At 33.7% G+C, this 15,986-nt stretch overlaps 1 protein-coding gene across 10 annotated transcripts; it reads left to right on the forward strand.

Annotated features, from left to right (window-relative positions):
- Window positions 1–3,212: 3,212 nt before the first annotated feature.
- LOC115986851 (disease resistance-like protein DSC1) lies at window positions 3,213–13,969 on the forward strand. 10 transcript variants are annotated; one of them, XM_031110192.1, is made up of 10 exons: window positions 3,213–3,954; window positions 5,751–6,852; window positions 6,957–7,238; window positions 7,358–8,443; window positions 8,509–9,264; window positions 9,750–9,810; window positions 11,196–11,371; window positions 12,202–13,264; window positions 13,358–13,522; window positions 13,597–13,969. In XM_031110192.1, exons 1-5 carry the CDS (start codon window positions 3,482–3,484, stop codon window positions 9,190–9,192), a joined length of 3,627 nt encoding a protein of 1,208 aa, XP_030966052.1. In that variant the 5' UTR covers window positions 3,213–3,481; the 3' UTR covers window positions 9,193–9,264; window positions 9,750–9,810; window positions 11,196–11,371; window positions 12,202–13,264; window positions 13,358–13,522; window positions 13,597–13,969. The 10 variants fall into 10 exon arrangements, with proteins under 10 accessions (XP_030966052.1, XP_030966053.1, XP_030966054.1 ...); XM_031110193.1 differs by having other exon boundaries at window positions 12,202–12,334; window positions 13,030–13,522; XM_031110194.1 differs by having other exon boundaries at window positions 9,741–9,810; window positions 12,202–13,522.
- The last annotated feature ends 2,017 nt before the right edge of the window (window positions 13,970–15,986 follow it).

Genomic DNA, 15,986 nt, shown 5'->3' on the forward strand with positions numbered 1-15,986 from the left:
GAGAAAAGGATTACGGCAATCCCATTGCCGTAATAGGAGGAAATATCTATTTCGGCAATAGCGTTGCCGTAAATGTAAATAAATAAATAAAAAGAAATTGGGGAAAAATTTGAAAAAATAATTTCCCCTATTTCGGCAATAGCGTTGCCGTAAATGTAAATAAATAAATAAAAAGAGAAAACAGCAATGGGATTGCCGAAATTGAGAAAAAATTAAATAATTTTCCCCTATTTCGGCAATAGCGTTGCCGTAAATAAATAAATAAATAAATAAATAAGAGAAAACAGCAATGGGATTGCCGAAAATGTGGGAAAAAAAAAAATTTTCCCAAACAATTTCGGCAATGGCATTGCCGAAATTGTTGGGGAAAAAAAAAAATTTTTTTTTCCCACAATTTCGGTAATCCCAGTTTTTTTTTTTATTTTTTTTTTATTTTTTTATTTTACATTTACGGCAACGCTATTGCCGAAATAGGGGGAAATTATTTAATTTTTCCTCAATTTCGGCAGTGCCATTGCTGAAATTGTGGGAAAGAAAGGAAAAAAAGGATTACGGCAATTCTTTCTTTTTTTTTTTTCCCACATTTTCATCAATGGCATTACCGAAATTGTGGGGAAAAAAAAAAAAATTTTCCCCAACAATTTTGGCAATGGCATTACCGAAATTGTGGGGAAAAAAAAAAAAAATTTTCCCCACAATTTCGGTAATGCCATTGCCGAAATTGTGGGAAAAAAAAAAAAAAATTTTCCTCCACACTTTCGGCAATGGTTATTCTCTCTCCTCTCTCCTACTTTTTTGTTATTCTCTCTCCTTTCTCCTGCTTTTGGTTGAATTTCGATAACAGTATTCTCTTTCCTGCTTTTTTTGGCTGAATTTCGGCAACGCCATTGCCGAAATTCAGTCTCTCTCCTCACTTCCCTAATTAACTTTGAACAGTAAGTATAATGTAAATTAACTTTAAATTTTGCAATTTTTACCCAAAAGACTCCATTCAATATTGTCCGGTCTTGCCATACGGTCATACATAAAGAAGGAAAAAAGAAAAAAAAAAAGAAAGAGAACATGTCTACTCTTCAGGTACTCATACTCTACTCTACAACTCAATGATGCCTCAAATGGTAGTTATGGCAGCTTTGTTGACTTGATTGGCCAAAGAAACGTATCTATCTTCACAAGAAAATAAAAAGAGTTTCACATCTTCACACTTTCTTTTTCAATAGAGCACTTTAGCGCCTTTCTTCTCTTCTTTTGAGAGTGTGGGACAGTAAGCGGTGGAAGTGAAAAATAAAGGCATCTTGTGTTTACACTTTACAGTTGTATAATATTTTGTATTCTACTACTTAATGATACATCAAATAGTGGTTATGACAGCTTTCTTGACTTTTTTTGTTTTTTACAGCTTTCTTGACTTGATTGCCCAAAGAAACGTATCTGTCTTTACAAGAAAATAGATATCTTCACACTTATCTTTTTTTTTTTTTTTTTTTTTTATTGAAAGGTCGCACTTATCTTTTTCAATATAGCACTTTAGTGCCTTTTTTTTTTTTTCTTTTCTTTTGAGAGTGTGGGACGCTGGGTGGTGGAAGGGGAAAATAAAGGCGTATGTTGGCTCGGTCACTCCATTGCTCGTGGAAACATAATAATAATTAGGATTTTGTTAGTGTCTTAAAGTATATAATAATTTTTATTTTTGAATATTTTTTAGAGGTTAGATAACTTTTTCAATTATCAAAAAAATATTTTTAAAAATAAATAACTTAATGTGTGCTTCAATGGTCTAGATAACCGTATCTTCAAGATATTTATTATTAAATTACTCTAAAAAGTTATGATATTATTTTCTTTTTTTGGTTAAAATGATATTATTTTCATGATAAATATAAAAATTTATAATTTTTTTTAATTTATATCTTTTTTTATAAAAGTTTCTAAATATATTTAATAAATCAATGCTATTAAGGGGTGTTTGGTAGAGGAGTTTGAGTAATGCTGTTTGGGTATTTTTGATATACGTATGGATGAAAATATGTGTGAAAATATATGTAAGTGTGTTTAAAATACTCAAAAAGTTGCTTAAAATGCCCTAAACGGGCTCTAAGTATTTGTTAACTTTTTCCAAACTAAAAACCAAAAATAAAAACTCAACCGTCTTTAAACTTGTTTAATATTTTATGGCATTTTTGTATAAAGTTAAATTCCCTGTCCATTATTATAATGATTGAATTTATTACGTAGAAATAAAAATACAAATAAATGTATTATTCAATTTTTAAAAACAATTCTTTTTTTTTTTGGTAAACAGAGAGGAGAAATATATTACATAAAATCAGCAATTACAACCCGTGTGACTCGGTTATACAAAACAGCATTAACATCATTAGATAAGACCTCCATAATACCAAAAGGGGGGGGTCATATAGTAAACAAAAGGTTCAGACAGATTATGACCAAGTTTAGCAAGGAAATCAGCGGCTTTGTTGGTCTCCTTATGGCAATGTTGCAGCTGGACCTCCTGGAAAGCTTGAAGAATGGTCCTGCAAAAAAAAAAAAAAAAAAAAAAACAATTCTTTTACTATCACATATTTTTACATAGTTCGATGGCATATATGATTGTACGTGGTTAGTACACACTCAATTTTAGGTGGACTCACAATTTTTTTTTACCATTTATAACCACACTTTATATATTAGAGTTGTGAGAGAAATTATTATAAATTTCAAAGCAATGCCATACTTTTTTTTTATTATTATAAAAAGGGTATAATATAATGTTAAAAACTCAAAACATATTCGATTTATCTTTAGATAAATCTCTCAATTAGATTAGTAATGTAAACCTTGTTAAGAAAAAAGTCACCTCTAACTCTAAGTTATATATGTTAAAAGTTTTTAAACGAATTAACTAAAAGAACATATATATATATTCCATAAATAAATAGAAAAAACATATATACTTGGCATCCTTTACGAAATTTCCTTGAATTTTCCTAGTAACTAAAGCCAAACACCCAAAAACAAAAGGAAAAAAAAAAAAAATAGTAATAATTTCCCTGAAGTAAAGTTACTCGTTTGACTGTTTTACCGAAAAAAAAAAAAAAGTTACTCGTTTGACTACCTTTTCATAACGCGGAAAAGCATAAAACAAGAAAGAAGAAGAAAAAGAAGAGCTGGAAAGGCGTATGACGTTTCCTCAAAGACAATTTTCTTTGCACATCTCTCTGTAGACTGTCTTGTGTTTACACTTTACAGTTGTATAATATTTTCTTAGCATCCCTTACGAAATTTCCTCAAAGTTTCCTGAAAGTTACAGCTTACAAAAAAGCGAAAAGGAATTAGGAAAAATAATATAAAAATCGCAGAATACTTAAATGATTCGTTCTCTCTTTTTGAGTCTTTACAAGTGAACTACTCGCATATGATAATATAGCTCTAACCAAAGCCACAGCTGATATCACACACACTGAAGCTTCGTAATTTTCCAATGGCTTCTTCTTCTTCTTCATTGCCCAAATGGGAGTATGATGTTTTCCTCAGTTTCAGAGGTGAGGACACCCGCAATAACTTCGCAGACCATCTATATGCTGCCTTGGATCACAAAGGAATTTGGACTTTTAGAGATGAAGAAAGACTTGAGAGAGGAACAACCATTTCCACGGAGCTCTTGAATGCTATAGAAAAGTCGAAGTTCGCAATCATTGTTCTATCAAGAAACTATGCGTCTTCGTCTTGGTGTTTGGATGAACTTGTAAAGATTGTTGAGTGCAAGGAAAAGACTAGGCTAACAGTTTTGCCTGTCTTTCATGGTGTGGATCCCTCTGATGTACGACATCAAAGGGGCAGTTTTGCGGAGGCCTTTGCTAAACATGAACTTATCAAGAACGAAGAGAAGTTGCAATCGTGGAGAGCTGCTTTGACACAAGTTGCCAATCTCTCTGGATGGGATACACGGAATAAGTAAGAATTTCTTTTGCACACTTTTAGAATATTATACATCATTGTTTTATTTCACTTGGCCAAATAAATTTTTTCAAGTTATGTTATTTAATATATTTACTCAGCCAGATAGAAAAGAAATCTAACCATGGATCGCTGAATTTAATACTTACGTTGTGTCCATTACTCAAATATTAGCTACTTGATTAGTTACTAGTGCCTTACTCAAAAAAAAAGAAAAAAAAAAAAGTTACTATATTATATTAATACGGAGCCTAAGCAAGCTTAATTTCTTTTTTGAAATGATTGATTTTATCTTTTAATACAACTGATGAATTGAACAAATAATAGATCAAAACAAGTAGCTTAAGCTGTACACATGGAGCACAATCTTAAGCAGCAGTTAGTAACTATAAATAGCATAATTCCTGGAACTCTTATTTTCCTGTGTGCGCGTCTCCCCTTAACATTTTTTGCAGGAGGCAAATCCAAATTTTATATCATTCTTCATGGCTTTGAAAATGGCTTCTTCACATTTAAAATTCGCAGCATGAATCTCTGATTTGTTTGTAGTTTATATATAATAGAAATTAGCAGCTTAGGCAACTACTAGAAGTGTAGACCAAAGCTGCTGCCTTGTATAACCCATTTGAATTCTGCTTCCCAATCATCAATATGTCAGCATAATGATCAACAATTCAAGTCAATTTTCCAAATATGTCTTGTGAATTGTAGGCATAAAAAATCAGAATAGCGTTTCCATTCTTTCCCCACTGAACTTGTTACTTGTGTATTGATCTTTTTTTCCTTTTTTTATCAGATCATAAATTAAACTATAAATGAATGCTTAAGCATTTGAAAACCAAATAATTTTCCACTAATCTAGAATTGAATGAGACTATCTGATGGCTTCCTAAGTAGCTGTGCAATTGAATTTGTCAGTATTGAAAGAGTCCAACTGACCAAATATATAGATTAATATATTTGAAACTTTTTCCGTTTCCACTAATCACAGCTAGAATCTCTGATTCCATATAAGTCCATAGAACATGCCCTCAATGCCTCACCATTCTCTATATGACTCCTCAAGATGCGTTGTTACTGACCTCAGTCATGAAACTTTATTCCATTCCCAATTACACTCAGAAAGTACGGGAATTGCACAAAGGCTCCTACCTCCGAGCAGGCAAGCTCCTTTCTTTGAAAGCAAGAACCTATATTCATTCTGCAGAAACAATAATTTAAACTACATTCGTTTGGGATCACAGGCATCTTCTCTTTATTTTTCTATTTTATTCTAAATCAAGCAATGAAAGCTCGAAGAATTCCAAAAGATGAATTAGAAATATAGTCAAGATACAATATAACATGACATGCAAGTTGTAATGAAGAATAGTTACAACAAATGAGGAATCATGTAAAATTGAAATGTTGCTTTTTTGAAGTTTTATTGAAAGTTGTTAATTCCAGATTTAAAAGGCAATAGCTACCTTCCAACTCTTCCTGACCAAGACCACTGTACGTGCACTGTAGTTTTAATGGCAAGATACCACTACACAGATGACTTCCACCTAATAATGATCTTTTTTTTTCCCCTCTTAAACAATGGTTTACTATTTTATGTTTTCTACAGCAGCCCAAATATGTAGTACAATATTTATTTTGTCAATTCACAATTTATTATATCTTTTTCATACTATGGAACTTAGAGTTCCATTTTCTATAATGAACGAATCTAAAATGGTACACTTTTTGAGCCTTCTGTCTTGTTATGGCCTATCTTGACTAAAAAAATTATTGCTCTGTATTCCTGGCAGGAAGGAGTCAACAATTATCGAAGAGATTGCCAGAAAATTAATTGGTGAATTGCATTATTCATACTCAGGTGTTCATGAGGATCTTGTTGGAATACAATCTCGTGTGGAGGAAATGGAGAATTTATATTTAAGCATGGGTTTGAATGATGTTCACTTTATAGGGATTTGGGGAATGGGTGGAATCGGTAAAACAACTATTGCACAAGTCCTATATGATAGAATCCATTATCATTTTGCCGGCAGTAGTTTTCTTGCAAATGTTAGAGAAAAAAGTGGAAATGGTGGTCTAGTTACTTTACAAAAACAACTTCTTTCTGATGTCTTGTGTGAAAAAAATATTGATATTTGGGACGTTCAGTGGGGAATCGATTTGATAAGGAATAGATTCTGTCATAAAAGGGTTCTTGTCATTCTTGATGATGTGGATCAACCTGAACAATTAGAAGCATTAGCAGGCAAGCAAAGTTGGTTTGGTCGAGGGAGTGTGATCATTATAATAACTAGAGATCAACATCTATTAATTAGACATGAAGTGGCTGAAGAAAAAATATACAAGGCTAAGATTTTGAATTATGATGAAGCTCTTAAGCTTTTTAGTCTAAAAGCCTTCAAGCAGGACAATCCTTTAAAAGGTTACGAGGTGCTATCTAAAGAATTTGTATATTATGCTCAAGGCCTTCCTTTAGCACTCAAAGTTTTAGGCTCCTTCATGTTTCACAGAAATCTAGATGCATGGGAATCTGCCCTAGGTCGACTAAAAGAAACTCCTGAAAGTAAAATCCTAGATGTGCTCCAAATAAGTTTTGATGGCCTAAAGATAACAGAGCAAAAAATATTTTTAGATATTGCTTGTTTCTTCAAAGGAATGACTAAAGATCATGTAGCAAACATACTACGAACTCCCCATTATAGGCCAAACATTGATATAGATATTCTTGTGGAAAAATCTCTTATAACCATCTCAAATGGAACATTATGGATGCATGATCTACTACAAGAATTGGGTAAGGAAATTGTTCGTTGTGAATCTCCTGACGAGCCTGGTGGACGCAGTAGGTTGTGGTTAAAGGAGGATATCCTTCATGTACTAATAGATAGTGCAGTAAGTTGATTATGCAAGATTTTAACATCTGTGTGTGTGTGTGTGTGTGTGTGTGTGTGTGTTAATAACTTTGATTGTGCTTACTTTTTGTTGTTGGGTACTAGGGAATAGAAAAGGTTGAAGGCATCTTCCTCAACTCATCTCCAAATAAAGAGGATAATGCTAAAGTCAATTGTGAAGCCTTCTCAAAGATGAGAAACCTAAGATTGCTTAATATTGATAATGTGCACCTTCCTCAAGGCCTCAGTTTTCTTTCAAGTGAGTTACGTCTTATGAATTGGCTTGGATATCCTTTAAAATTCATGCCAAGAAATTTCCATCCCAACAAACTTGTTGAACTCATAATGCCTCATAGCCACATCAAACAACTATGGGAGGGAGTTTGGGTAAGATTTTCATTCATACAAAATGTGTGTGTGGTTTTTTTTTTTTTTTGGGTGTTAAGAATCAATTATGTTCATAAGGGTTTAATTTTCTCTTTTTAATTGTTTTTCAATGCTAACAGAGTTTAGAGTGGCTAAGAACCATTGACCTCAGTGATTCAAGAGAGTTGATCATGACCCTGGATTTTGCTAGAGTCCCAAATCTTGAGAAGCTGATTCTCAAAGGTTGCACAAAATTATCTAAGATTCACGCATCCCTTGGAGATCTCAAACATCTTATTTTATTGGATTTGAATGGCTGCACATGTCTTAAAAGCCTTCCATGCAAGATTAACTTGGAATCTCTTGAAATTTTTATTCTTTCAAGTTGTTCAAAGTTGAAGAAGTTTCCGGAAATTGTGGGGAATATGCCACATTTGCGAGAACTTTATTTGGATGGGACTGCTATAGAAGATCTACCATTATCAATGGAGCAGGTAACTGGGCTTATCAAATTGGATCTAACAAATTGCAAAAACCTTTCAAGTCTTCCTGGAACTATTTGTAGTTTGACATCATTAAAAACTCTCACTCTATCTGGTTGCTTAAAACTTGACAATATGCCAATTAATTTGGGGAATCTAGAAGGCTTAGAGGAACTAGATGTGAGTGGAACTGCTATAAGAGAGCCACCTTCCTCCATCTTTTGCTTAAAAAATCTCAAAATACTGTCTTTCCAAGGATGTAATGGGCTGTCATCTAAATCATGGTCATGGAAGAAGCTACTTAATTTTTTGTTAATGACAAAAACTCCAGATCTCATGGGCTTGGTATTGCCTTCTGTATCAGGTTCGTGTTCATTAACTAGATTGAATATAAGGAACTGCAATCTTCAAGCAATCCCTAGTGATATTGGCTGTTTGTCCTCATTACAAGAATTAGATCTAAGTGGAAATAATTTTGTGTTCATTCCTCAAAGCATTAATCAACTATCTAAGTTGACAAAATTTTGGGTGGAGAATTGCAAGAGTCTTCAATTGTTGTCGGAGCTTGGATTGAGTCCTTACATATATGTTTTTGCAAATGGATGTACCTCATTGGAATCTTTACTACCAGTTAAAAAGAAAGATAATTCACATCATTTTTTCTATCTTCTCAATTGTTTCCAATTGGTTTACAATCAAGGCCGCGGTGACTTGTTCACTACAATGCTAAGAGAATATTTTCAGGTCTCTCTCCCTCTCTCTCTCTCTCTGTGCTTTCTTTAAAGATCATGGTTGGTTTTTTGTTTCAGGAATTGTGCTATCGAGAATCAACTAAAAAAGAAAGATTTGATGTTATTGTTCCTGGAAGTGAAGTTCCAAACTGGTTTAGGCATCAAAGTGTGGGGGTTTCAATAAATCTGGAAGTGCCTTCATATTTATTTAAACAATTTAGAGGAATTGCTCTCTGTGCTGTTTTTCGACCCCACCAGCGTCGTCCACCTAACCATCATAGTTATGACCCTGACCTTACGTGTTACTTTAAAGCCAATGGAAAAGGCGTTGGAGGTCGTCCACGCGCAATATTTTCAGAAGAGTTTGATACGGTTGAATCGGATCATCGTTGGTTCATGTATTTGCTCCCTAATTTTTTTATCAATTTAAACTCAAAAGAATTTCTTCAAATTGCTGATGGATCCAGCTGTCAACTTAAGATTGAATTCAAATCCTGGGATCCGAGAATAGAGATAAAGAAATGTGGGGCCCATATGGTATACGAGGAAGAAATGGAAGATCTGAAACAAAGCATGGGTGAGAGTGAGTGCAGCAGCAGCATCATTCCTTATAATGAGGGTGTAGATGTCAATCATTTTGAAGAGGATATCAAAATTAAGCGAAGTCGTGATGATGAGAATGGAGGAGCTGGTGGAGAAGGTAGCTCTACTCACATACCACACCCTAAGACTAAGAGAGTACGACTCTCTGACGGTGAGTGAGGACTCTCAGTGACACTCAGAAATCAAATGGTGGCTTTCAGGAATCTGGACCCTCTTTTATTTGAACTCTTTGTAAGTCACCAACTCTCCCTCTTACAGATTTTTTTTTGGGTATCGTAAATGTTTCTTTTTAATAAAACTACTTCACAAATGTCATTTTCAGGAATTTATTGTGGTACTCATTATTGAACAGTACGGACATTAAGAACTTAATTGGACTTTATGACTATTGCTTATTACTATGGACTATGTTAACAGGCTATTACTATTGCTTAAAAAAAAAAAAAAAAGGAAATGCTAACGAATCACAAATGCCTTTAGGACATTGGTTAATAATTCATTTAAAGAAAGTTTTTATGAAAAAATAATAATAATAATATTTTGATAGCTTTTTTCATTTCTCATAAAAGTGGCATCAAAACTTTCTTAAAATGGATTGTTAACCAATGTCCTAAGGACACTCATTAGCATGACAAAAAAAAAAAAAAATCTAATCCAATAATTTAATTTTATTACTATTGCTTATTGTGTTTACCTTTTTGACTGAGAACTCTCAGTGACAGTCAAAAATCAAATCGTGGCTTTCAGGAATCTGGACCCTCTTTATTTGAACTCTTTGTAAGTCACCAACTCTCCCTCTTATAGATTTTGGTATCATATATGTTTCTTTTTAATAAAACTACTTCACAAATGCCATTTTCAGGAATTTATTGTGGTACTCCATACTCATTATTGAACAATACGGACATTAAGAACTTAATTGGACTTTATGACTATTGTTTATTACTATTGCTTTAAAAAAAAAAAAAAAAAATCTAACCCAATAATTTAATTTTATTACTATTGCTTATTGTGTTTACCTTTATGATTATGATGTGGAGTAAGTATTTATGTTATTAGGGTAGTATTAACGCATGTACAAGAATGAGTAATAATTATTTAAATTTTGTTTTCCCTTGTTATCAAAAAAAAAAATTCCCTCTTTTTGGTGCTAAATTTTGATAAAATCTTTGGACCATCGATTATGTAGGACATCTTTTAAAATTTTGGGTTAACCATAATAGTTGTTGATATCAATGAATCATGCACTAATCTTGAAACTAAGTGAAAAAATACAGAGTTGAAGCTATCAAATAGTGGTACATTCAAAATCCTTTACAACCTATTTTCTCACAGTTTTTGGGTTCCATGTTGCAATGCTTTTTAATATATTAAACTGGACTCTGGTCTTGATGGATGTGTTGATGATACAAAATCACTTTCACCATTTTTGCTATAATCTATAGGAGAAGTATCTTTGATTTATTGGTTATAATCTAGTTTAGAAGTCCGTTTGATTTTAATGGACTTATCAGAAAAAAGAAAAGAGAGAACAGTATCTTATAAGACAGAAGATAAACCGTAATAGGCTGATCTTCTCAAAAAAGTGTATATACCAAAGTTATGGTGCCAATGATGCTGATGTTGTCATTATCCAGACTTTATAGTTTGCCTACCAATGTGAATGTCTCGTTCCCTATAAAAATTTTCCCTAGCTGTTTGTCAGACGTAGTAAGTGACAGTTCTTAATGACCAAGTTTTCAATTAAACCTGGTGACTTGACCAATATTAATGGTGAAATATAGGTACTAAGATATGTGAAATGTATCCATGCTTTATAACTAAATAATGATTAAGGTTCCTAAGTTATGGCTAGTTTAGATTCCAATTTGGTCAATGAACCTGTATTCTTGCATATTTAAGATAATTGAAAACCTCCAATACTTCTAGTCTATGTCAGATATTTATTTTTGATGATATTAAGACTTAAGAATAGGGGTTTCATTATTTTATCAAAGAATTTGTCTAGGCTTTGCCAAGGCTTAGTACTTGAATACTTCTAATAAATGTTCCGGTTTCATGTTTGTATTGCTAAAATAAAGCATAAGCAATGCCACCTCTGTTTTTAATATTTTCTAATTCCATGATGTGTCTTTATATGACAATGATATTGACATTATCAGCAGTCTACCGGACTGTCTCCTCTGCCACATTATCCAAGCATTTTGTCAAGAAGGTGGGGGCCTCTCTAGTCTCTCATCCCATCTGAGTCATCCAATGTCCTGTTGTTGTCATTGTCAACTTGAATCAGGGCTCTGCTGTCAACACCATGGATTTTCATCCATTGCAACAAACCTTGGTAAGCTCTTGCTGCTGATACCATACATCTTCAAATTTCTGTACTATGAGGTAGTCAAGGGGTAGTTGTTTTAGCTAAAATTTTGTTCTATTATATGTTTTATGTTCTATCAAATTCATCTGGAACGAGTTTTGGTGATATCATAATTTGGGAAGTAGGTAAGAGGGAGAGGCTTATTTCAAGAAACTTCAATGCTTGGGACATTGGAGCCTGTTCAATGGCCATGCTAGTTTGACAAATAACTACACAGACTGACACAACTTGTATATAAATTTTTAATTTGGAGAATATGCTCTAGGAAATTTATGAGGTTAATAATCTCTATTTCACTTAATGATAGGCATCATTGGCCAATGATTATATGTAAACAGTGTGATGTGGAGTCCTGATGGTGCCCCGCTACTTTGATGGGATTTATTTATTGATTTTTTAATTATTAGAAAAGTGTGAATTCAATCATTTGACTATTGTTCTAATACTCTCCCTCATGTGTGGGTTCAACCATTGTTCTAAAACTTAGAACTTTCCATTTGAGGCATTGCATATTCGAAAGATATAGTGTAGATATATTCCTATGATGGGGGTGATGATTTCCAGTACCATCTGGAGGTTTGTTTATATATATATATGTGTGTGTGTATAGTGTATACTCAGTACTCACACACACGTGTGTGTACTTAAATAGTTCTTTTATTGATTATTAAAGTATGGCGCTAACTGGTTTGTTTAGCCCCTTTTGTTAATAATTGTGTATCTGCTATGAAATATTTTTTTCACATTGAAGCTCATCTCAGTTAGGTTAATGATCTCTCCTTTTCACATCTAAACAGAAAACTATGCATCACAACTTGTGGAGAGGACAAGGCTGTTAAGGTTTACTTGGCATGTTCTTTGGGTATAAGAACAACTTTGGACTGCATTTGTGAAAGTTCATTTCTGTGCTGGTGTGGAATGTTGTCGTTGGTAATCAGCTGTACACTTTTGAAGGGCATAAACCGCCAGTTTACTTCTTGTTTTATTTGCACTTTTGCTAGTTGACTATTTTTCTTTAACTTTTCATGAGAGACATCCAAGGCTTGTTTCTCATGCTTCAGCCAGAGTTTTAGGCTCAGGCCATTATTAACGGTTAAGCAGCTTCACCTAAATATTATGGTGCACTATTTTACACTAAGGCTATGCTTACAGAGGGGGGTAGGGGGCTCATGAATTAAGAGGCAATAGATTTCTTCATTGCTTTTGTTTTGTCACATAAAGCTTTCTTCTTTCCATCTGAAGTATTTTTTTTCTTTTTCTTTTTTGCTTTCATTAATAACCCATACGGTTAATATATATTGCAATTTTCATGGTACTAACAATGGCACCATTCGATTCTTCTCTCTTCCTGAAAAATCTGAATTATTTAAAAAAAAAAAAAAAATGGAAATGTCAAGCTTAATTGTCACACCTTAAGGATAGGTTTGCCATTTGGTCCCCCTTCTTCTGCTGAGTGGATTTGGTTTATGATTATTGAGAGTGACAGTGGCAGTGAAGCGGGATTCATGGTCTGGGCTGTCAAATGGGAAATAAAAAGTTTTGCTACTAATCCAACAGTTTATTTCCTTCAAATTTTCACAATGATTGGGCAATTGCTCATGTTTCTTTTATTGTGTGTATCAAAGGCTATTCATATGTGAGACTAGTAAAGAAGGACAATCATACCTTGTGGAATTGGATGAACGTCAGGCGGTTATCAAGTGTGTATATCATGGTCTTTAGAAGCGGTATGTGGGGGTTATGCCATTTGATACAACGAAGAATTGGTTCCTGGCTCCCGGTGGTGCCTTCAAAGTAAAATTTTGGGACATGGACGATGGTTATCTCTTGACAACTACCGCTGCACAGGGTGGATTACCAGTAATGCCCATGGAAGCCCTTTTCTTGACGTGCTTGGTAGTATTTTGAAGAAGCTCTTATAATTAATCAATCTTTACCATGAATATCTTTTAGGATGATCCTGGCATTCGATTTAACAAGGAAGGGATAATGCTTGTTGTATCAACAAGTGAGAATGGAATCAAAATACTTGCAAATGCTGATGGTGTACAGCTTCTGCATTCAATTGAAAATCAAGCTGTTGATACCTCCAGAGTGGCTCCTGCAGCTATTGCAAAGGTACTACTTTCTTTTAACTTTTATAGGTTCTGCAAATGTGTCCTTGCTTCTTAATTACATCGCTTATTTTTCAGGGACCAATAATCAGCACCTTAATTTGGTGATTCCTATTCAACTGTTGGAACAATCACTTGATATTAGTCGAAGTCCACACAAACACTGAAGTTTTTGATTTTCCGATGAATATTCTTATCAAAATTTTCAGAAGAATGTTTCAGGAGCTAAAATTTTTTATTGACGTGTATGCATATGTTCTGTTGACATGTCTGAATCTGGAGGAAAAGATGCCTTCCGTGGAAGTTCTTGCTTAGGCCTAAAGCATGTCTGTTATGTACATGTCTTAGGCCTAAATTTTTTATTTGTTTTTTTGGTAGTCTTGAGATATTGTTAACAATGACATCTATATTACAGATTTCTCAATCAATTTTGAGTCTCTTTAATGTATCATTGCAACAGCATTCTGTGCTTTAAACAAAAAAGGACAAAGTGCTAAAAGTAGCAATTTGTCAGACTTTTGCTTCCCACCAAAGAGTTGTATGGCTGATTTTTCCTAAACACTAATGCCAAAACCCAAGCCCAAATCTGTGCATCCAGGTCCAAACCCAGGCCCAAATCTGTCCAAGCCCTTTTTAGTTAGCCTTAGACATTATTACATTATCATGAACACTTTGAGGGTGATGGTTGCTCAGTCAAATTTAGCTTAAATTTCAATCTCAATTGTGCATTCAACTTGGGAAATGAATGTGCATGTGCCTTTTAAATAAAAAAAAACCTACAGTGGTGTATATCCCCTCTACCCATATGTGTGTTAAAAATACTTAGTATTCTAAAAAAAAATGTGCATGTGCCTTAAATTAATCAAAGAAGGGGGAAAGGCTAGACCGATATATCTTTTTAGTGCTTGCAACCCAATGGCGGAAGTTTTTAATCTGAAAAAATATATTGGGTCTTTAAAGTTTAAATAGATGACATTAACTAAGACAAAAGATAGAAAATGAATATGAATAGAGTCTCACTGGGGTAAGATTTTTTCCCCCAAGCTCCTATCTTAAACATGATGATTAAATAAAAGAAAAAAAAAATTATAATTAGAAATACGTTACACACAAGTAAATTGATACAAACACGAAGAAGGTGAGAGGAAAAGAAAATCCTTCAGCAGCCAGACCATGGAAGTACTATAGGAAGAACTATATATCATTAATTAGACCTGCAAAATGAACATTGTAGCATACCAAATTCTGGAATTAAAAAAATAAAAATAAAAACACTTAGGAATATTATCAGACAAGTAATGCACATTTAACTAAAAGTTTATGTAGTTATTTATTCCTAGTCAAAATTATGAAGCAAATTTTGACCAACAAATTATGAAGAGATAAATATAATAACATGTCTACTCATGCTTATATAGAACGCCATCTAATTTTTTCTGTAGAAAAGTAAGAGAAATACAATCCTTTCAATCACATATTTCCTTCAATATGGAAATGCTTCGAAATATTGCACAAATCTCCTCCGCATAACTTTGTAACTTTTACTGCCTTCCAAGCAGTAAAAGTTAGAAACAAAATGTTTTAGAGCAAATATACCACTCAATATAAAAGGGTGGTAGGTGTTGAGACTTGAGAGTTGAGATTCGACCTTACATTTTTTTAGTCTTTTAGATTGTATAATTGTATATTTTTGTTGCTGATATTAGACTCTATATATTCTTTTTTGAGGCAAGAGCAAGACCAAATATCTTCTTTTTATTATTATTATTTTTTAATAGGAATAATGTATATCTTTCTTGATTGTACATCTTCCTTAATTTACGGTTGCAACTTAATTGTAAACAAAGAAAAAGCAGGAAAAAAGTTTGTTTGATAAAAGGGCTATTGACATTGATGATAGCATGGTCCAATAGGAGTACAATAATATTAAATGCTAGCTTTCATTTTTAAAATGAAAATAAAATTGTGGGGCCCGGCCCAAATATAATGGGCTATTCCATATTTAGGCCCATCCGAGGAGCGTCCTGTCCGAAGAAAAATCACGTATGAAGCGTTACTCAATTCCAATAACGCCAAGGAAACCTGTCCGAGGAGTAACTCCTCCTCGGACATCATGAAGCCCAGACGAGGAACTCTCCCCACCCATCTCAGTTCATCCTCCCAACATATAAAATGAATAAAATCCAAAATATCTGACAAAAACTACCACCACATTAATTGCGCCCCAACCACCCTCTTGGCCGCATTAATGAGGAAAAAACCCCTGAACAGTACCACCTTGGCCTCTGCAACTCACAAAGGGAGTGATGAGGGCGGCTGATGGGACAGGTGCTCAAGTAGATGCTTAGATGATCAACAAGTGTAAGGTGGAGATGAGAGGAGGAGAGCTATATAATATAGTGGAGTCCCTCAAAGAAGGGGACGGAAAAATTGTATTAGGAACGGAAGGAATAGAATCATACAGGAGA

Source organism: Quercus lobata, chromosome 4, assembly GCF_001633185.2.
Source record: "Quercus lobata isolate SW786 chromosome 4, ValleyOak3.0 Primary Assembly, whole genome shotgun sequence".
Classification (NCBI taxonomy): domain Eukaryota; kingdom Viridiplantae; phylum Streptophyta; class Magnoliopsida; order Fagales; family Fagaceae; genus Quercus; species Quercus lobata.